The sequence below is a fragment of the Mercenaria mercenaria genome, chromosome 15 (genome assembly GCF_021730395.1).
Source record: "Mercenaria mercenaria strain notata chromosome 15, MADL_Memer_1, whole genome shotgun sequence".
NCBI classification, from domain to species: Eukaryota; Metazoa; Mollusca; class Bivalvia; order Venerida; family Veneridae; genus Mercenaria; species Mercenaria mercenaria.
Window position 1 is genome coordinate 71354127 of NC_069375.1, and position 20316 is coordinate 71374442.

General features: G+C 34.3%; 1 protein-coding gene across 1 annotated transcript; it reads left to right on the plus strand.

The window, feature by feature from the left end:
- Positions 1-5250: 5250 nt before the first annotated feature.
- Positions 5251-19904, plus strand: LOC123530872 (organic cation transporter-like protein). Its single transcript, XM_053525665.1, has 11 exons — positions 5251-5441; positions 6459-6655; positions 8147-8246; positions 8856-8986; positions 11290-11489; positions 12253-12723; positions 13081-13215; positions 13711-13796; positions 14130-14250; positions 16794-16866; positions 17648-19904. The coding sequence occupies exons 1-11, from the start codon at positions 5309-5311 to the stop codon at positions 17870-17872; spliced, it is 1872 nt and encodes a 623-aa protein (XP_053381640.1). The 5' UTR covers positions 5251-5308; the 3' UTR covers positions 17873-19904.
- Positions 19905-20316: the final 412 nt, after the last annotated feature.

Consider the following 20316-nt stretch of genomic DNA (forward strand, 5'->3'; position numbering starts at 1 on the left):
CCACGAACACTTTTACCCTGCTTTCCATGTGAGCACTGACAAATGCATTGACAAGCTTAGAACCAGTTATTGCAATATATAAACCCAAAGAGGCGCTTTCTAAATGAGATATGCTTCTACTGTGTGTAACTGTCTTTAGTTTCAGTTATGTTGAACATTTAATTTAGCATTGTAAACGTGCCTCTGATTAGCTATTACGAAAATTAACCTTGTTATAAGCTTCTCTCCCGCTTAAGCATTCTAATTGAAATATATGGTACTTACCGATAAAGACAATGTTAAGTCCCTGAAAAGCCCAGGCAATCAGCGAGAGAAGGTAGGACGCTATCTGTTTACATTGGTACTTTCCTAAAGGACCCAGTGTCCTCCAAATATGATCGACATTCACGTTCCTCATCCTTTTTCTCTGTTTAATGTTCCAAGTACATTGACGGTAATGAGAAAAAAAAATCTTTCTGATAAGCCGTCTTAGGTTATATCATTAATAGTAAAATTTATGCAAAAAATTGATATTTAGCTGTAAACCAAGGTTAATTTGCGAGTTCGTTTTCTTTGGATGATAAATACACTAGTACATTGTGTTGTGTGTTTTGGTATGTACAAAAAAGTTAATAAGGTTTAAATTTTATATTTGCATTTCCATAATATATGTCATTTAAATTAACGAAGATAAAGCCGAAGTTCGTAAATATCCCTTCAATATATCCCTGAAAACTCCGTGCGATTAACAGTATTAAAGGGTGTATTACAAAGATAAGGGGTGAGGTAAAGTGTCTTTATCTACATAGCAAGATGAAGCGTTATCCTTTTATATCAGTGTGACTTTTAAATTATGTAGGTGAATATTGTGTAATTATAAACACTCTTAATAACTGACTTGTCATACACTTTGTTACAACAGTTTTAGGTGAAATGGCGTCTTTCCAGCTTTTCGAGACGAAGGAAGACAACCACGTGCCCCTCCAAGTACTAACGCTGTCACGGACGAGCACCTCCGTAGAACCACATACTTACAAGCAAGCGAACTGGAAGATTTTTTCACTTAAAAAATTGCACTCCGAGCTCGGTTTCGAAAAGGCTAGTGAAACATATGCAGTAGAATAGGACCACGTGTTATTATAACAGAACAATTCGGTCCTCTACTCTACAGGAGAATCAATGGGCAAAATAGTAAAAATAGTAAAAAAAAACATGTAAATGAAGTCATTTTTTCACTTTGGTGACTTTTGTAAGGAATGATTGATGAAAGCAATTTCTAACACTCCAACAGTCTCAGGCTCACACACATCCTGCAAGGTACAATAAATTTTGTATTATCTAATCCAATCGCCCAAGAACTGTTTCTTTATGTGGCTGCTCTGTTCATCATCTAATGTCTAATCAATTCACGTAACCTTTAACTGGCCTGGTTCTAAATTAAATGATGGTTGTTGAAAACAATTTTATCAGGTTACCGGAACTGGTGTACTAGGAAAAGCTACGTGTAAAACTTGGTAAGGCATTTCAAATTATGATGTAACTGAATAAAAGAAATATGTGAAGATAAAAGGCATAAGTTGTTTTTATCGTATTGGTGTTGCTGCAAATAAATGATAATTGACAACAAGAATTGAAATGTTGTTACTATTGTAATACTTGGATTTGCTAGTTTGTGAATGTTTTTGGTATACAGACTATGTCTTCGTTTTTTTCTCGAACAAAAAAGAGACTTTATATGGCTATAAGTGGAATCTGTTTTCGTCAATACCTAAATGATCTTCTCAAAGTCTAGCAATTTTCATGATATCTGCATACACAGTGTATATATCCTGACAAACGCTGTATATAGGCGAAGTCGTTTTGTGTCGGTTTGTGTACAAAGTGTACATGGAAATCATGAGACGACGATGTGATAACGCATAAAATAAGCATGATTTTTTGCTACTTGGTAGATACCTTATGCAATAAGCTATCATGGCGATTGAGGAGCAGACAGCTTTTATCAAATTTTGCACAATACGTATTCCCCAACTGAAATCAAAGCTGACTTAGATGTGGTTTTAGTGCAAGTATCCTAATAAACAGACGCTATCAAACTGAATTTGACTGCATTCCATGCCTCCGAAGAACTTTTCGAAAGATTTTATTTAAACCCAACAGTATATTTGTAAGTATACCTGGTCTGGACGGTACAGTATGTGTGTGAGTGAAAAAGGCAATGCTGAACACGTGATTCCTTTTCTTTAAGTTTAGTAGTTTTACAAATTGCTGCTTTTGGTTAAGATAATAGAAACATGATATAAACAACTACATGTTAAGAATAACATTTGGAGCTGTTCATATCTTTAAAAGAAAAAAAAATAACGTCTAAAGCCCGCTGTCATAAGTCTAGATTACCTGTGGTCTTCTCCTAAAGAGGTCGAATCAATGGAGTCCGGATATAGCACACTCCAACCACAGCTGGCACTTTATAATTCTTCAATTGTCCACTTTGGTATTCTAGCAGAGAGAAATTACAACGAAAATTGAGCTTAAAATTATCAAGAGTTCAAAAAAACAACAACAAAACTTGATGCTTTAAAACTAAAATTAGACTAAATTCTCAACTGTTTTTGACTAGCTACGAAAATGAAACTTGGCACACTTGTATTCCTCTTCAAGGGAAGACTTATTGAAGCACTTTGGACTCCCGCTTCCCTTTTGACAGGTAAACTGCGGGCGAGGATGATATAAGATGTGCACTATAAACCGGTTTCAGCTTTACCGCTGGCCATTCCAAGGCTGTGCCAAACGGCGTTTCTTTTGTTCCTTTATGTGTTCGTTTAGCATAGCCCTATATATATTTTGCTTGCGTATGTATATCGGTGTGTGCTGATCTTGTGCGCCGTGGCTTTACCTGTTGGATATACATCTTTGGTATTGAGAGTGAGTTGGAGGAGAGGGACTCATTAAAGCACACAATGTTTTATATTCTATTTATTTAACATAACTAAAACAAAGCGTTTTGACTCGCCTCAATACGATATTATTGTTCATTATAGTATCATGAAAAGGTAAAAAAATACTTTTATAGTGTATTATTTTTGTTGAAATAACAAATTTTTAACATTAATTTTTTTCGTTGTAATGTTATAAATTTTAGATGGTAGCAACAGTGTACCTTTTATTTCAAAAATATCAGAGGGATATATTTAAAAGTTAGCTGCTGTATGTTGGGTAATTCTCAAAATGAAAAGCAAGCCTTGAAATTCTCCTCTCCGTCACGGTCATCATCTATCACACAAGTGCAAACTTCTGATAACAACATTATTTTCTTCTTCATTTTAAACATTTTATCACACTTTACGATTATTTAAAACAAAATGTAAACAGGTGAGAAACCAGCGTGCGTAAATGAAAATGACGTCATGACGAAAAAATTACCGACACGATGATTTTAGCGCAACAAAAGTAATAGTAGTTTAATCTTGTGGATTTTATCAGACCAGATCCATGAGATCACACTCGGCCTTTGCGCACCTAGGATGATATACACTCGGGTCAAACACAACACCCCATATAAAACTACTGTTCAAACAATCCAATTTTATTCACCTATATTATTTTAAATGTCAAACTGATATGGAATATTTAGGTTAAACGTAAGTATGCTACATCCTGTACATGGTAAGTGACCGAAACTGATATTGGATAAAGATGCAGTACTTCAACACGTATCTATGCATAAACTTTCTTAAATACTGTAAAGCGAAATCAATATGCTGGAGACAATTCAAGGTGAAATTGTATATTCTAAGCGGTATTTGTATATATAGTCATATATTATATACCTATATAAACACTGTTAAAAGTGGCTTATATTTCACAATTAAATATCAACAGGCAAAAAAATTATCCGTATTGCACCTTTTAAATTCCGTATTTTACATTTTGTATTCTATGCTGCCGGACTGCTTTCCAGTCTGACTAAAGTGCATCTCCAATTAACGCTACGCACATTGGATCTGAAGACGTGTTACTGATAGCCTCGTTCTGACGACCCTTCCAACAGCCAATCAAAGCCTTACATACAACATTTTGTATGTGAAAGAAGAAGTTTAAAAAATCTATATTTAGCTTGGGTTTTTCATTTTTATTATGGCGGCCACATCATGACTGCGCCGTCGTGTTTTAAGAGGTATCATATGTCACGGTACGGACTTGGTCACGTAAGGGAGGGGATATGTGTGAGGCATCCAGTTAGCTCAGTCAGTAAAGCACTCGCCCTATAAGCGATGAGCCCCGAGCCCCGGACTGACAACATGCACATTTTTCTTACCCTGTGACATTCGACGCTATTTTGATGGTTCAGCCAAAACGCTTGTTGAAACGAGTAGTTTGATTGATTCGCATAAAAATAGATATGCGAAAATAAAAAACACCAATATCAGAAATCCAAAATATACAGAAAACGAATGTGAATGGGTCATCCTCAGAACTTCGTTTAGAACATCAAGTAATTTAGTCAGATTGGACTACTTTCATTAATTTGGACTACTTTCATTAATATGCATGACCTTACACAGTTCTATAAATAGCGCACATAAAAACCTCAATTAGTTCCATTTTTATATTGATAAGCATTGAAAATTTTGTTCAATAACAAAACAACAAACAAAAAGGTAGAGGTACATAATAAAAGAATCATTATAACAGTAGTCAGATATGGGATCTTATATTCGGCTCTAGTGGATTTTGCAAGGTCGGATCACACTCGGCGCTTGCGCGCCTCGTAAGATCCGATCTGACAAAAATCCACTCTAACCGAATGCAGCATACCAGATCTAGCTTCTGTTATAATAACCCTATTATATTTCAATGGCACAGTTTATGAAAATGTAATGTATAAAGTTTAAAGATATGAGCTTTACCTGTAAATGGTAATATAAAAATAATGACAATCGTTGATAAACATTTACAGCGAACCCGGCTTGACCGAACTTAGTTTATTATCAAATGAGCCGTGCCATGGGAAAACCAACATAGTGACTTTGTGACCAGCATGGATCCAGGCCAGCCTGCGCATCCGCGCGGTCTGGTCAGGATCCATGCTGTTTACTTTTGTTGTCTATTGGAATTAGAGAAATCGTTAGCGAACAGCATGGATCCTGACCAGACTGCGCAGGCTGGTCTGGATCCATGCTGGTCGCAAAGCCACTTTGTTGGTTTTCCCATGGCACGGCTCAAATTGTTCTCACTTAAGTGGTCATTATTTAGATAAAATAAATTTAAATGACTTAGGCAGATTATCACTGACGATTTTCTAAAACTGAACTTACTATAGTAAAGAATGAGGAATGTTAACGTAGACCATATATGGAGGACACTGGGTCCGTTAGGAAAGTATCAGTTGAAACAACAAGCTATATATCTCTTGTCGCTGATATCCTGGGCTTTTCAAGGACTTAACATTGTCTTTATAGGTAAGTATTTCATTATTAAATTCAATCACCACGCGCTGGTGGTCTAGCGGTAACACGCTTGACAGTCAATTTAGAGAACCGGGGTTCGAATCCCAGTCCAGGCACTGGATATTTCTAAGATGCTTTTGAGTGTCTCCTACCTTACTAAGAGGCATGTACCGGTTCTACCTAGAAAAGACGACGCTTGTATCGGTGCTATAAACGGTTTTATCTTACTCTGTCCCTCTGGTCAGATCGCATTCAGTCTGTACTAGCAGAGGATGAATTTCGCGCCCCGTGTGGCTGCGTTTGCTATATGTAAAGCGCCTTTGAGCGTGTTAATCATGAAAAGAGCACTATATAAATCTGGTAATATAAATGAATAAATAAATAAATAAATAAATAAATAGATACTGTATGCGCATACATGAGGTTGGCATTTTTTTCTGATGTCCGTATTAAACAGATACAATTACAATATACTGAACATTACAGCTAACCCTGTTTTGACAATCTCTCAAAATTTACTGAAAATACCTTATTAGAATTAATAAACATTTAAATCAACATGCTATCATCGATATGTCAAAGTTTTTAAGAGTGTGGACTTACGCAAAGATACCCTACAAATATCGAATGATCTTCTGGATTGGGCATGTCAAATGTCAAATACCTTCTTTTGGTGTCGCCAATGCTGTCACTCCTCGTAGCTTTTTCACTAATGTTTAATTCTTTACATATGATTTTTTTTTCAAAAATGCGTTACATTCGTAAAGTGATGACAATTGTTTCTTTGTTGACCTTTCGAAAAGTTATTAGAATCAATTTGTTCTACAGGTAGGCCAAATTGCAAGAAATAACTTATAGTACATGTGAAGGTATTGTAATAAAAGTGAATGGCGGATAAGCCGTTTTTTTCAGTTTAGTTTTTTGTTGTGTATTTTTACTCACTTAAAAGTGTACAAAGTTCAATTTGCTGAATTTAAATTAGGTAAGGTTAAACGGTTCAATTTTAACTAAATATAAATCTTTTTGAAGGACACAGACCAGGTTTCCATTGCAAACCCACTCATAATGGCACTCTTATGAACAATACTTTGGGGATACAGAAAGACTACGAACAGTGTGAGATAGTGAGTTATGTCAACACATCTGATGGTGTTTTAGAGACATCAACACCGTGTGAAAACGGCTGGGAATATGATTCTCCAGCAGACCGATCATTTGTTACAGAGGTAGACTTTATTAATGCACATAGATGGTCAAAGAGCATATAAGGTAACATTTAAGCAATTTTAAGCTGTTTGTAAAACACATTGGACTCCATGTTAACCTGAAACATACAAGAGTTTATCTACACACTAATGGCAATCGCATATGAATATTAACAGCCAAAGCATTCTTTAATATTGAGAAGAGACAGTTTTCGGATGAGGGTTTATTGTGACCTTAAAAGTTTGTCCTACTGACCAATAACAATAGGGATTATATTCTTACCACAAGCAATTATTCTATGAAGATTAATACGCGTAGGGTAAAACTTTTTTTCCCTATCAATAAAGACCTCAAAACAATACACGCCATCTTTTGCAATGCTGTTTTGGTAGTGGTATTGACATAATCGACATAAATTATGTATATATATAAACGGTATCGGGATCGTTAGGTTTCTAATAAATCAGATCTCTAGATTTTAAAGAAAGCGCGACTTTATAAATTACCACTTCATCTAATTAATTTGGGTGCAATGAAGCACAAATGAATTGTTGATAAAATATGGCGTTTATGAATTATGAATAAACGGATCACGATGTGATTATCGTCAATCATTTTTGTTTGTCATGAAGGTGTTACTTGCAAAATTAACAAAGTTACAAATTTGTTCTATTGTCCAAAATACAGAAAGGTGGTTCATTTGGTACATTTTGCTAATCAGTCGTAGGTATGAATTAATTGTGATGAATATTTTGTGCCTATTGATTGACAAAGAACTTTTGTCTTATTCCAACATTAGAAATAGCCGGTTAACTCGTTTCAGAAGGTGATGAACCGAGAGCTTTTCGAGCATGTTCTACATTTGTATTAGTTTATAATGACCGACTCTATTGCACAAATGTAAGACTTCCATAGTGTAACTGTCAACCCATCCATGTTTCGTTTTGGAAAGGCTTTGTTCTTAGGACATATTCAATCTTTGTATTTTCTATTTTTTTTTCTTTCTTATGTTTAACTGGTTCAATTGATGTTTAATTGGTTCAACTTATGTTCAGTTTATTCTTAATTGGTTCAATTTATTTTTATTGGTTTGATTTATGTTTGATTGGTTCAATTTATGTTTTTAATGTTATTTAAGTCTAGAAATCAGGATAAATAAGGGAATAGAAAAACGTTATATTTTCATTAGTTGCTTTAATATAGACGGTACATTTTTCAAGAGTATCTTCTTAGAGAAATACGATGCCTGCTACATTATGACGCCTAGCCCAATGTTCACAAAGCATTTCTGATCTCTGACATCTGAGACAAGAGTTGAAATTTCTTATAGCAAATCTTAACAGAATCTCAAGATTAAATTCTAACGAGGTCGATATTGAATAATAAATTGATTGTAGTAATTATATTTAATTTAAATCACAAATAAAAATCACAAATAAAATTCCATAATCAACTAGGCTGAGACTGAAAATGTTTTGTGAACATTATTTCCACTTGGTCGTATATTTCAGTGGAATTTAGTTTGTCAGAATGCCGAACTCGGAGAACTGACTCAAGTTCTCTACCTGGCCGGCATGATGATCGGAACTTTCGTCTTTCCAACACTTTCAGGTACGTATAAATAATGGGAAACAAATTATCACTGATAGTAGGCTTCCTCGACATGTAGACATACACGCAACAATATCATAAAAAAAATTGCAAACAGAGAGTACAGTAAAAGACTTTGTCGAAATTTTTTCGAAATTGTAAGGACATAAATTCTGATGAACGAAAAAATTAAACAAACTGAAAAGTTTAACATTAAATGGCTGAAACATCACACTCGTTGGTAACTTGTACGATACATTTGAATAAAGATAAGAGAAACACTTCATCACTTTAAGAATGATAATAAAAATTGTATTCGTTAACATAATTCAGTCCACCTGCTACAATTAAGTTTTCGGCAACAGTTCGTTTAATTTAATTTTTACAAAGATTGTCATTCCAATTTGTATGTAATGTTATTATTGTAATATATGTGTTATTCATATCAATGTAATTCCAGTATAATTATTATTCTATGCTGATATCATTTCACTATATTTATACATTTATATGTAATTTGAAAGATACAGCCATGGTATTTATGCTTTGTAATTATATTAATATTTCACTATTTGTATGTATCTTAAGTAACATTTCTGTATGAAATAATAAAAAAAAATATACTTTCAGACCGATTTGGTAGAAAGCCTGTTATGATTTTGAGTCACGTGGTCTTCTTCGGAGTGTCGCTTGCAACGGCTTTTAGTGCGAACTACGTAGTTTTTGTGATTTTTAGATTTTTGACGGGCTTGTTTCAACAGGTAGCTGCTATTTACAATTGGTTTCATTTGTCACACAGTGGTAAAAGCAAGCCTTTCCTCGTTTGGCTCTTTTTTATTTTTATATTTTTTGAAGGGGTTTGCATTTGTTTGGGACCATACGCCGCTGTTCATGGAATTACACACTAGTGTAGCATTGAAGGTTCTATGTGCACCGCCGTATGAACACATCTGCGGATGTCTCTAAATTGTTTTTTGTACTTTTAGCATGTGTAAATGTTGAGTTCTGCTCAACCCGGGGCTAGAGGGCATGGACGGTAGCATGCATTTCCACTACCGTCCATGAACAGGCTCAATCAAACCGAGCCTGCAACATTTTCGTTTTTGTTGTGTTGAGCGACCTGTGGAGTTTCCACTTTTTCTATTTTATACTGTTAGTTTATTTCACATCAGCAATAATAAAATATTACCCGTAAAGATATTAAAAAATAATATAATAATATTCAGTAAATGTATATCATTTCATTTCAAATTAATAACAGCAAAAACAATATAGTAATACAAAGGTTACAATGAAATGTCTAACTACATGTATATAGTAAAATTAGCAGTGTGTATTTTTTAAGTTTTTTTTTTGAAAATTTGGTATCATTTAGTTCCTAACTTTAAGCAAGCCTTAATTCATTTAACTCCAAATTTTAAAGCAAGCCACTTCTCACTTAGATCCTGGTTTAAAGGTTTTCTCATCTAGCTCCTAACTGTAATTTAAAGCAAGCTTTATCTCATTTAACTCCTTACTTATAAAAGGCTTCTCTCATTTAGCTTGTTATTAAGAGCAAGTTCAATTGCATTAAGCTCCTAACTTAAAGCAAGCTATGTCTTAGTTAGATCCTAATTGAAAGGAAACCTTGTCCAATTTAGCCCCTTAATTAATAGAAGGTTTTTTTTAAACATTTAACTGCTCATTTAGGGCAAGACTTATCTTTAGCTCCTACTTTAAAGCAAGTCTTATCTTATTTAGTGCTTAATTTAAAAGAAATCCTCTTTAATCTAGCTCCTAATCTATATTTATATTTTAACTAGGTGATGTCACAGTTTCATTTCCCGAAACGTAAAGTAATACAACATAACATGCAAACAAAACGTGCTAATTCAATAAATGAATATCTTTTTCTTCAGGTATTTTGGATATTAACGAAAATCTGAATACATGTATATATTTAAACTTCAGTTCACCTACACACCGATAGGGAAACAAATATTTAATACATACTCGATTTTACTTTCCGTTTAGTTACAATGAAAACTGGTATATCAATATTTTCCATATCATTTCGGATGCGTGCCATCATTTTAAATTGTATCGTTAATTACGTCAGTATTGTCACTTTTTTCAGGCCAGCAAATTTATATTACACTGCTGCTAATTATTGATTTATTTTTGGCCGACTCACGGCCAGCGTAACCACATAAGGCTTTTTTACCAATATTGCAAATTTTGCACGTGCAGGGCATGCGCACCATTATGCACTTGTTAGTGAACATATTTGGCATTACTGACAAAAGTCCTACCAGAAAAACACATATCATTGTGAAATTGACACAAAAGCAACGCGCCCGGGCTGTCGGAATTTTACAACAAAACTTAAAATCGGTCACTTCAATGAATTGTCCTTGGGTTAAATTTTGCCAAAAGAGCGAGGATGGTAGATAACCAACGATTGAAGGTTCTTGTCAACGGAAATAAGGTTAGAAATGGAAATAACCATCAAAGTAACAACTACAAACAAATTATATCAAAATTCTTTTGAAATTGCAAAAATAATTACACACGTGTCGTAAATTTGTCCCGGCTAGAAACATTCCGGCAGCTGGATCGCGTTGCTTTTGTGTCGATTTCACCATTATATGTCCTTTTCTAGTAGGACCTTCATCAGTAATGCCTAAAGTGTAAACGAACATGTGCATGTTGGGGCACATGCCCTGCACGTGCAAAATATGTAATGTTAGCCAAAACGCCTAATGCGGTTACTTTGATTGTGAGTCGCCAAAAATAAATCTATAATTACCTCCAGTACTTATTCAAATGTCGGTATGTGAAATTTCGGGTGAATACATGCATTATTAACAAAATAGTAATACAATATAAACTGACCAATTAAGAATTTTGTTGAGTATATTTATACAACATTGATTTGTTTGGAAACGTTATAAAAGGATAAATTGCTTCGTTTCGAGAAATATTCACTCGTTCTGCATATTTCTTGAAGCTGCTAACCTATAAAAGTTGTTCTGTACGACTGTGCCCTGTTTTGATCTGTACAAGCTTTTCTGATTGTTTACAGGGACTGTTAGCGGGTACAACGCTGTCTTTGGAAACATTTCCAACTGAAATACGACATTACTGTGCAGTCTGGGCACTGCTGTTTTGGACGTCTGTCACTGCTTTGATGTCTCCTATAGCCTACGCACTGAGAGATTACCCGTGGAAATATATACAGATTACATACGCTATGTGCAGTGCATGGTCCATTCTTCAATGGTGGTATGTAAACATTGTACTCGTATTTCTCGGTTTTAGTTTGACTGTTGAAGAATTCATATTATGGCTGAAATGCATATTTATAACTAAACAACTAAACGTAACAGTACTGGTTTTTCCAGGGAGCGGTCTCGAGAGTAATTCAATTAAGCTTTAAGCTTCCATCACAATTGAACTAAAATAAATCACTATAAACTAAGATAGGCGTAAATATATTAATTACGAAGATAAAATCACATAATAGTTATTTCTGTCTGTGAATAAAAGAAATGGGCATGTTTAGGTCTTTGAAAGCTGTAGCAACACGTGTACAGACATTGATTTTCTATTCAAAAGGACTGTGTGTTGCTTTAGCAAACATCGGCATCCAAATAATTGAGATAAAATAAAAAAGAAATCCTTTTGTTTAGTATACAAATGTCAGGAAAATGTGAATTATGGCTTAACACCTTTTTCGGCTTCTCTATTACTCAAAAGCATCCTCATCGATTTTATTTGTTATCATGATAGGTATGAAGTTAGGATCTCTGAAGCAAAAAAAAAAACACTGCAACTCTTGAAATAGCAGTGTGTTTTGCGTCTGGTCAGAGTGCATGCTTTTCATGGAAAACATCCGATTAGATTGCACTCACTCGCATGTTTCCGAAATGAATTTCAATGTGAAAATATTTAAAGAAGAATCAAATCCTGCCAAACGTTCAGTGTAAAATATATATCTTTTAAAACAGTATGCCTAAAAATACGAATTGTATTTTTGTTTTGTCAGGACGATTGACGAGTCTTTATGCTGGGTGATAGCAAACAACCAGATTGACAGAGCAAAGGAAATAATCAAAAATGCCTGTAAATGGAATAAGAAGAACTATGGAGAAGTAATGGAGACAATTGGTTTGGGTGATCTGGTTGATACTGATAGTAAAGCGCTTCCAATGAATAATCAATCAAAATCCAAGAATGTAGAGTATTCGCAGATTAGTGAGGCGAACATGGATGCCTTCTTTCGACAGATTTCCGGCATTGACTACCCATCTCACGGCCAGAAGAATGGCAACATAGGAAATAACAGCGCAGATCTAGATCCATTGATTCTACCGATGCCGAAATTTAAAGATTCAAATGACAACCTGAAAAATGGAGAATTTGATGACGATAAAATAGAAGTACGGAAATACACAATGTTTGATATTTTCAAACATAAACGCATCTTGATAGTATCGATGATATTGTGGTACACTTGGTAAGGTATCTCTTTAATATGATAAAGTGTTAGTCAAAAATTTCACAATGGCTGCTATTCATTTCAAAAGGTATGACACCTAACAATCATCAAGAAAATTTAAATAAAGTAAAATTTTATTTAAAGACGCAAAGTGTATTTTTTTCTCATATTTTTAAATTTTCACTCCAATTGTCATATAAACTAGCAGACAATATTCAAAACTAGTAGGTCTGTTTAACTTATTTTCATCTGGAAGGTTTAGTACTGGTTTCTGAAACATCGTGTCCAACCTAAACTTTCATGTGCTGCCACTTTGCTCATCCCTATTTCCTTCGTTTTAAATTAGAATATTAAAATGGAATACTTTTTGTTTAGGATTTGTGACAGTTTTGTGTACTACGGCCTTTACCTGTCATCCTCAGCTCTCTACGGGGACAGATACATCAATTTCTTCTTGAGTGCATTGGTGGAGTATCCCTCTTGTTTTATGCAATATTTTATTTTACATAGGTTCGTTTTCGAAACTTTTTATTTATCTTCGCTTGCCCTTGTTTACTTATTTCGACTTTTGTTTGTTGAATTTTTCCATGGTAGAAACCTTTGATATTATTTTAAGACCATAAGAACTCCTGATGAATATATTAAAACTCCAGATCTCCTAAACGTTGATAATATTGAAAATCTATATTGTCATTATCAATACAATTTTGGTTTTGATCTGGCAAAATGAAATGAATCTCTCGGTAGGTTTTCAACACACTTTTAGAACTCCATATACGCTATTTTTGTTTATTTTGCCTTTATCGTGATTTGTAGGCAATGTTTCAGTTATCTAATGGTGAAATGCGTACCAAACCAATATTCTTTGATTCTGGACCAGTACTATCCTGCTCTCTACAACTAACAACTACCTCCTCTAAATACACCTGAGAAGGCATGCTAAAAGTTTTTAGCTGTTTGTCCATGTTCGTGTAAATGGCTTTACAATCTGTATATTTTCTTCAGAATCGGTAGAAAATGGACAGCGGTGATTGGTCACTGTATTGCTGCCATAGGTTTAGGCGTTGCCACTGCATTAACTTTCACTGCTGGTAAATTTCGGACATTAAACATTAAGTTCATGATATACAATTTTGATTGCCAGATAACATTCATTTTATTTTTAAAAAATAAATTCAAAGTAAAAATGTTTATTAGGCAGCTATCACAACATTTACTGTCATTTAAACAAATAATGTCATCATTTGTTACATATTGTAAGATATACTTTTATGTTGATTTCGAAAGTTATTACTATCTTTATTTTGAAATGAAAAGTTATCACAATTTGATTAATATTTTACGAGACAACACTACTATGTTAGGAGCTGCCACAGCTTTTACCTAGATATGAAAAGTTATATTCAGTGTGATTAACATTTTAGGAGAGAACACTACTATGTTAGGAGCTGCCACAGCTTTTATGCTAATCGGGAAGATGGGTATCACCACAGGATATAATACCGTATATCTAACAACCCCAGAACTTTATCCGACTAATATGAGGTATTGAAGCAATACATGTTTTGTATGCCGGACACGATTTTCTCGTGTTTTTTGCCGAAGCTGGAAAATCTATTTTGCATGCCAGACAGGATTTTCCAATGTTTTTGCGGATGCTGGAAAATCTATTTTTGCATGCCAGACAGGATTTTCCCATGTTTTTTGCCGATGCTGGAAAATCTATTTTTGGCATGCCAGACAGGATTTTCAAATGTTTCTGCCGATGCTGGAAAATCTATTTTTGCATGCCAGACATGATTTTCCCATGTTTTTGCCGATGCTGGATAATCTATTTTTACATGCCAGACAGGATTTTCCTGCCATTTTTTTTTTCCGGCGATGCTGGAAAATCTTTTTTCAGACCAGATTTTATGTTTCGATGCTGGAAAATCTATTTTTGCATGCCAGAAGGATTTCCATGTTTTGCCGATGCTGGAAAATCTATTTTTGCATGCCAGACAGGATTTTCCAATGTTTTTGCGATGCTGGAAAATCTATTTTTGCATGCCAGACAGGATTTTCCCATGTTTTTTGCCGATGCTGGAAAATCTATTTTTGCATGCCAGACAGGATTTTCACATGTTTCTGCCGATGCTGGAAAATCTATTTTTGCATGCCAGACAGGATTTTCCCATGTTTTTGCCGATGCTGGATAATCTATTTTTACATGCCAGACAGGATTTTCCCATGTTTTTTGCCGATGCTGGAAAATCTTTTTTTCCCATGTTTTTGTCGATGCTGGAAAATCTATTTTTGCATGCCAGACAGGATTTTCCAATGTTTTTGCCGATGCTGGAAAATCTATTTTTGCATGCCAGATAGGATTGTCCCATGTTTCTGCCGATGCTGGAAAATCTATTTTTGCATGCCAGACAGGATTTTCCCATGTTTTTGCCGATGCTGGAAAATCTATTTTTACATGCCAGACAGGATTGTCCCATGTTTCTGCCGATGCTGGAAAATCTATTTTTGCATGCCAGACAGGATTTTCCCATGTTTTTGCCGATGCTGGAAAATCTTTTCTTCCCATGATTTTGTCGACGCTGGAAAATCTATTTTTGCATACCAGACAGGATTTTCACATGTTTCGCCGATGCTGGAAAATCTATTTTTGCATGCCAGATAGATTTTCCATGTTTTATTGAAAATCTATTTTCTGCAGAATTTTCCAGTTTTGCGATGCTGGAAAATCTATTTTTGCATGCCAGACAGGATTGTCCCATGTTTCTGCCGATGCTGGAAAATCTATTTTTGCATGCCAGACAGGATTTTCCCATGTTTTTGCCGATGCTGGAAAATCTTTTCTTCCCATGATTTTGTCGACGCTGGAAAATCTATTTTTGCATACCAGACAGGATTTTAACATGTTTCCGCCGATACTGGAAAATCTTTTGCATGCCAGACTAGATTTTCCCATGTTTTTGCCGATGCTGGAAAACTATTATGCATGCAGAAGATTTCCCATGTTTAGTGTGCTGCAAAAGATCATTTTTATGCTGCATGACAGATTTGCCATGTTTCTGCGATGCTGGAAAATTTGTTTTGCATGCCAGACAAGAAATTCCATGTTTTTTGCCGATGCTGGAAAATCTATTTTTGCATGCCAGACAGGATTTTCCCATGTTTTTGCCGATGCTGTAAGATGACATACGTATGAGTGCGTTAAATCATACGCTACTATAATAAAGTATGCTCAAAGAATGCATTCGTTTACTGCTGTATACATTCTTTATTATCATAAAAATTACGTATGCAGAAAGATCTGTCACTAGGAAGGTGCGTGCGGTGGAATACTAGCTCAAGGTAAATGTTTTGCGGTATTCACCTACCAGTTGACTCGAGCCAGATAAATCATCCGCCATTCAAGTAATGATTCGTATAGTCATTTACCGTGTAAATAACCTTGCGTATTAGTCGAAAAATATGTACATTCGAACTCTACGAATAAACAGGCAGGGCTCAAAGAAAATATGTTTCACTTATTTCTTACCATAAATGTAGATGTTGAGTGTCGCTCTCTGTTATGTTTTCATAGTCGTATCGCTTCTTTACCTAACAGTACTGGCAGATAGGTCAATTCGCACTTCAAGTAGTGAAAGAGTTTTAAATTATATACCTTTACTAGTAATGGTAAATCAACATTCTTACGAGTTGAATTTAATATGGCATACATGTAAAAAGTACCTTTTTGTAGAAATCTAAGTAAATATCTCGTATTCAGCAAAAGAAAAAACAAACAAAAAGCAGAGTTTAAAATGTTTAAACACAATAGTTTAAATAGTATGGCAGCTATTGGTGTTTCGAGAGAAGAATCATTAATGTGAGAACTAAGTGAGAGATTGGTTAGCCAACACATACTCAGCGGTTACAAACACCTGTACATACTGAGTTCCTGTTACTTAGGTAACTGACTTTTCAAAAGATTTAACTTTAAAATGTGTAGCGACAATACCTTGAAGCCGCACATCAGTCCCTATTAAAAAAAAAATAAAAATATTAATATAATAGATTATCATAACCATAAAGCATAATTCTTTTATCTACAGAAATATTGGTCTTGGAGTGTGTTCTTTCATGGAAAAAGTTGGGTCTATGATAGCACCTTTTTCAAGAAATGTGGTAAGATTTATCGTATAAACTATATAGCTCATTTTCATCGAAAAATATATCTAGTATTTTATTTCAATGATTTAAGAATTCGCCATTTGTTCTTAATGTAACGTCTGTACAAAACAAATGTGTTAAAGGCATGTTAAAAGTAAATTAATACAATGTCATGGTCAATATGATAAGAATTCAAGTTATTTCACCATCAGAAATTAGTATTTCCTGTTTAACAGAAAAAGCTAGGCGGAATTCTTTTGATATCTACCTCAAATTTCATCAATGAGCATGTTAAATAAATGAATAACTGAAGAACAAAAATCATTTGTTAACGTAATTATTATGTAAATGGAAAGAGGCAAATTCTTTTCTTCTACCCTTGGTATCCCACGTACAACTTCTCATGAACAGTAAAATAATGAGTGATTAGTAGAAAACATGTGTTTCTGTTCTTAGACTAAATGTTTATGAACCGATTTCTATTCCTAATTTGACCTATTAAAATGCAGCAAGTCTGTTCATTGAACATATCATGCAATCGGTTTTGTCTTTTGATATATGATTTTAGTCTAAAACATTTGTTTTCAATAGAAGTAGAAAATATCAACTGTTTGATACATATAAATGCTGTTTTGCTGTCAGTTAGTCCTGTCATTTAAACCTATAGCGCTTTAAAAAAAGAGAACTTGAGGGTTTGTTCCGGAACACCCACTGAATGTCTCTTGTTGAATGAGATGATACATGGATTCTATTTGACAAAAGATATAATCTGTTTGTTTTCCTTTTTTATTTTCAGTCAAGTAAAATTGGATGGTTACCGCCCTGTGTATTTGCCGTCATGTGTCTTATAACAGTACTGCTGTTTGCATTTGTGCCGGAAACGAACGGCGTAGAGCTTCCACAGACAATAGAAGAACTTAGTGATTGGTACCGCGTGAACAAGTTTGAACTTAAAATTGGTAAAAACAAACGCGCCAGTAAGAAAACGGAGGACACAGATACAAAAAATGATCAAATATAGACATATTTAGTGTTTTACATCGTCAATAAAATTTGCCTTACAAAGCTTTGTATAAATATACGTCATGCATATTGTTATGTATTTATAAGAAGAAAAGCACACATGACAAGGTTATTATAGACCTGTCAGCCTTCTTTCAGTCACATAAAAGATCTTTGTGAAAGCCATCTGCACACAGTTTCTGGAGCATTTTGATTGTATTTTCAACCCTATTTTTTGGGCCTTCAGGCCAAAGTATGGCTGTAATACTACCCTGCTGAAAATCTCAGAAGACTGAAAAAGAGCACTTGACTCTAAGAAGTATCTAGCTGCGATACTGATTGATCTCTCAAAGGCCTTTGATTGTTTACTCCATAACCTCCTTCTGCTAAAGCTTCAACACTACAAACTGTCAGAACTCATTAAGAGTTACTTGTCCAACAGAAAACTTTGTGTTAAACTTGCTCTTGTAACAGCTCCTTCAGAGATGTGGTAAAGGGTGTTCCCCAGGGATCAATACTGGGTCCTATTTTGTTAAACATTTTCATGAACGACATTTTCAGTTTCATCACCCAGTCTGACTTGTATAACTATGCAGATACTATTTCATTTGCTAGTTCTTCTCAAGCAAACTTAGTAAGTGTTCTTAAATCAGAGAGTCTGAAAATTATCAAATGGTTTGCAGACAATTTTCTTGCAAGCCAACCCTGAGAAAGTCCAGGCTATATTCCTGGGGGCTAGGACACATGACCTTCATCTTACTTTTAATTTAAATGATACAAGCATCAAGTGTGAAGACGAAGTAGTCCTGCTCGGTGTTACGTTTGATTTTTTGTTGAACTTTAAGTCCCATGTTGACAAAATATATAAAAAAGCATCTAAGCAATTAAATATTATGAAGAGAATTGGTTGTTACTTGACGAAACGTGACAGGTTGTCTATGTATCACTCGTTTATATTGTTAAACTTTAATTATTCCCCTTTGATCTGGCATTTTAGTGGCAAAAAAATGCATCTAAAATAGCAAAAATACAGCATAGGGCTCTTAGATTTATATACAATGACTATGTTACTTCATATGAAACTCGGCTTGATAAATCTGGTCTTCCTATGCTTGGAACTAAGGAATGAGAGCAAAAGCTTTAGAGGTTTTCAAATTTGAAACAAGAATCCGAAGAATCTACATGATTTTATTAATATAAAAGACTCCCATTTCAATTTTAGGTATACAAATACAGTTTAACTGCCAAAGATTAGAACAACTAGGTATGGATTAAATTCATTCAGGTACTCTGCTGCTAAACTATGGAACTCACTCCCAAATCATTTTAGAGAAATAACTTCATTTTCTCAGTTTGAATCAATGATTGCTCAGTGGGATTGTTAGTCTTGCTCGTGACCTGCATGCCTTAGTAGTTTGGCTTACCATTTGTATTTCTTAACTCCTGTGATCTTGTGAATGAATTGTTTTGTGAATTTCCAATGTTTTGTCCAATTTGTATTTTTGTTTGCATATTAGACCTTTCTAACGTAAACGTAAATCGGAAAAGGATTACTGATTCCGTAAATGTTATTTGCAAATAATGGTCTAAGGGAGATACTATTGCATTAATGTTGGTTGAAATTGTCTCCCATAGACCACAAATTAGCCTAAAATTTTAAGGATTCAGTATTCCGTTTCGTAATTACGTTTACGTTAGAAAGGTCTAATATTAGCAGCATATATCATAATTATTTCGCATGTGTTTTTTGCCATTATGTACTGGTTAGGTACCGTGTCATTTTGGAATTGTGTTTACTGTTAAAGGCGATTAAGATATGTAATATGTTTCACTTGTGTCAAACTGTTTATCTTAGTAGTATGCTAGTCTGTTTTTAACTGTGAAGTCTTATTACTGCTAGTCTTTAATACTTATAATTACCATTTGCTATCTTATGCTCGTAGTCTTAACTTAGTTATCATCGTGATATTCAATATGTGTTTCATAGTTTTAAGATTCCTTATCTTGATATGCTTAATTTGCTTTGCTTTTGTTATCATGTCATGCATGTCATTTACTACTTGGTTTAAAAGCTCTGCAGAGCTTGTGTTATATTGTTATATTGTTGTGATATGCAACTTTGAATAAATTTTACTCTACTTCCCTTGACTTACTTGTATATCTTCTGTATGAATGCCACAAGATGTTTTGTCTATTCATTTTATTACAACAGTTTATAGTGCTTCTTTGTAATTGAAATTCTAAGTTATCTTTCCACTGCTATATTACTATTTTACATTCAGTGTCAATTAGTAGGTTCGTTGGTAGCAGCGGATGGATTTTTGCAATATTGCAATGGATTTCGTTTCGTACGTTTTATGTCTGACCTGTTAGCATTCTCATTTATAATTATGGACTGATGATCGATGTCATCTTGTCCATTAATGATTAAAGGTTCTGTTTCTCTAACTACCTGAAAACAGA

Coding starts and splice junctions, on each gene's coding strand:
- LOC123530872 (XM_053525665.1), top strand. CDS start 5,309: ATGAGGAATGTTAACGTAGACCATATATGGAGGACACTGGGTCCGTTA. Junction 6,656..8,146: donor ACCGATCATTTGTTACAGAG/GTAGACTTTATT, acceptor CGTATATTTCAG/TGGAATTTAGTTTGTCAGAA. Junction 8,987..11,289: donor TGACGGGCTTGTTTCAACAG/GTAGCTGCTATT, acceptor GATTGTTTACAG/GGACTGTTAGCGGGTACAAC.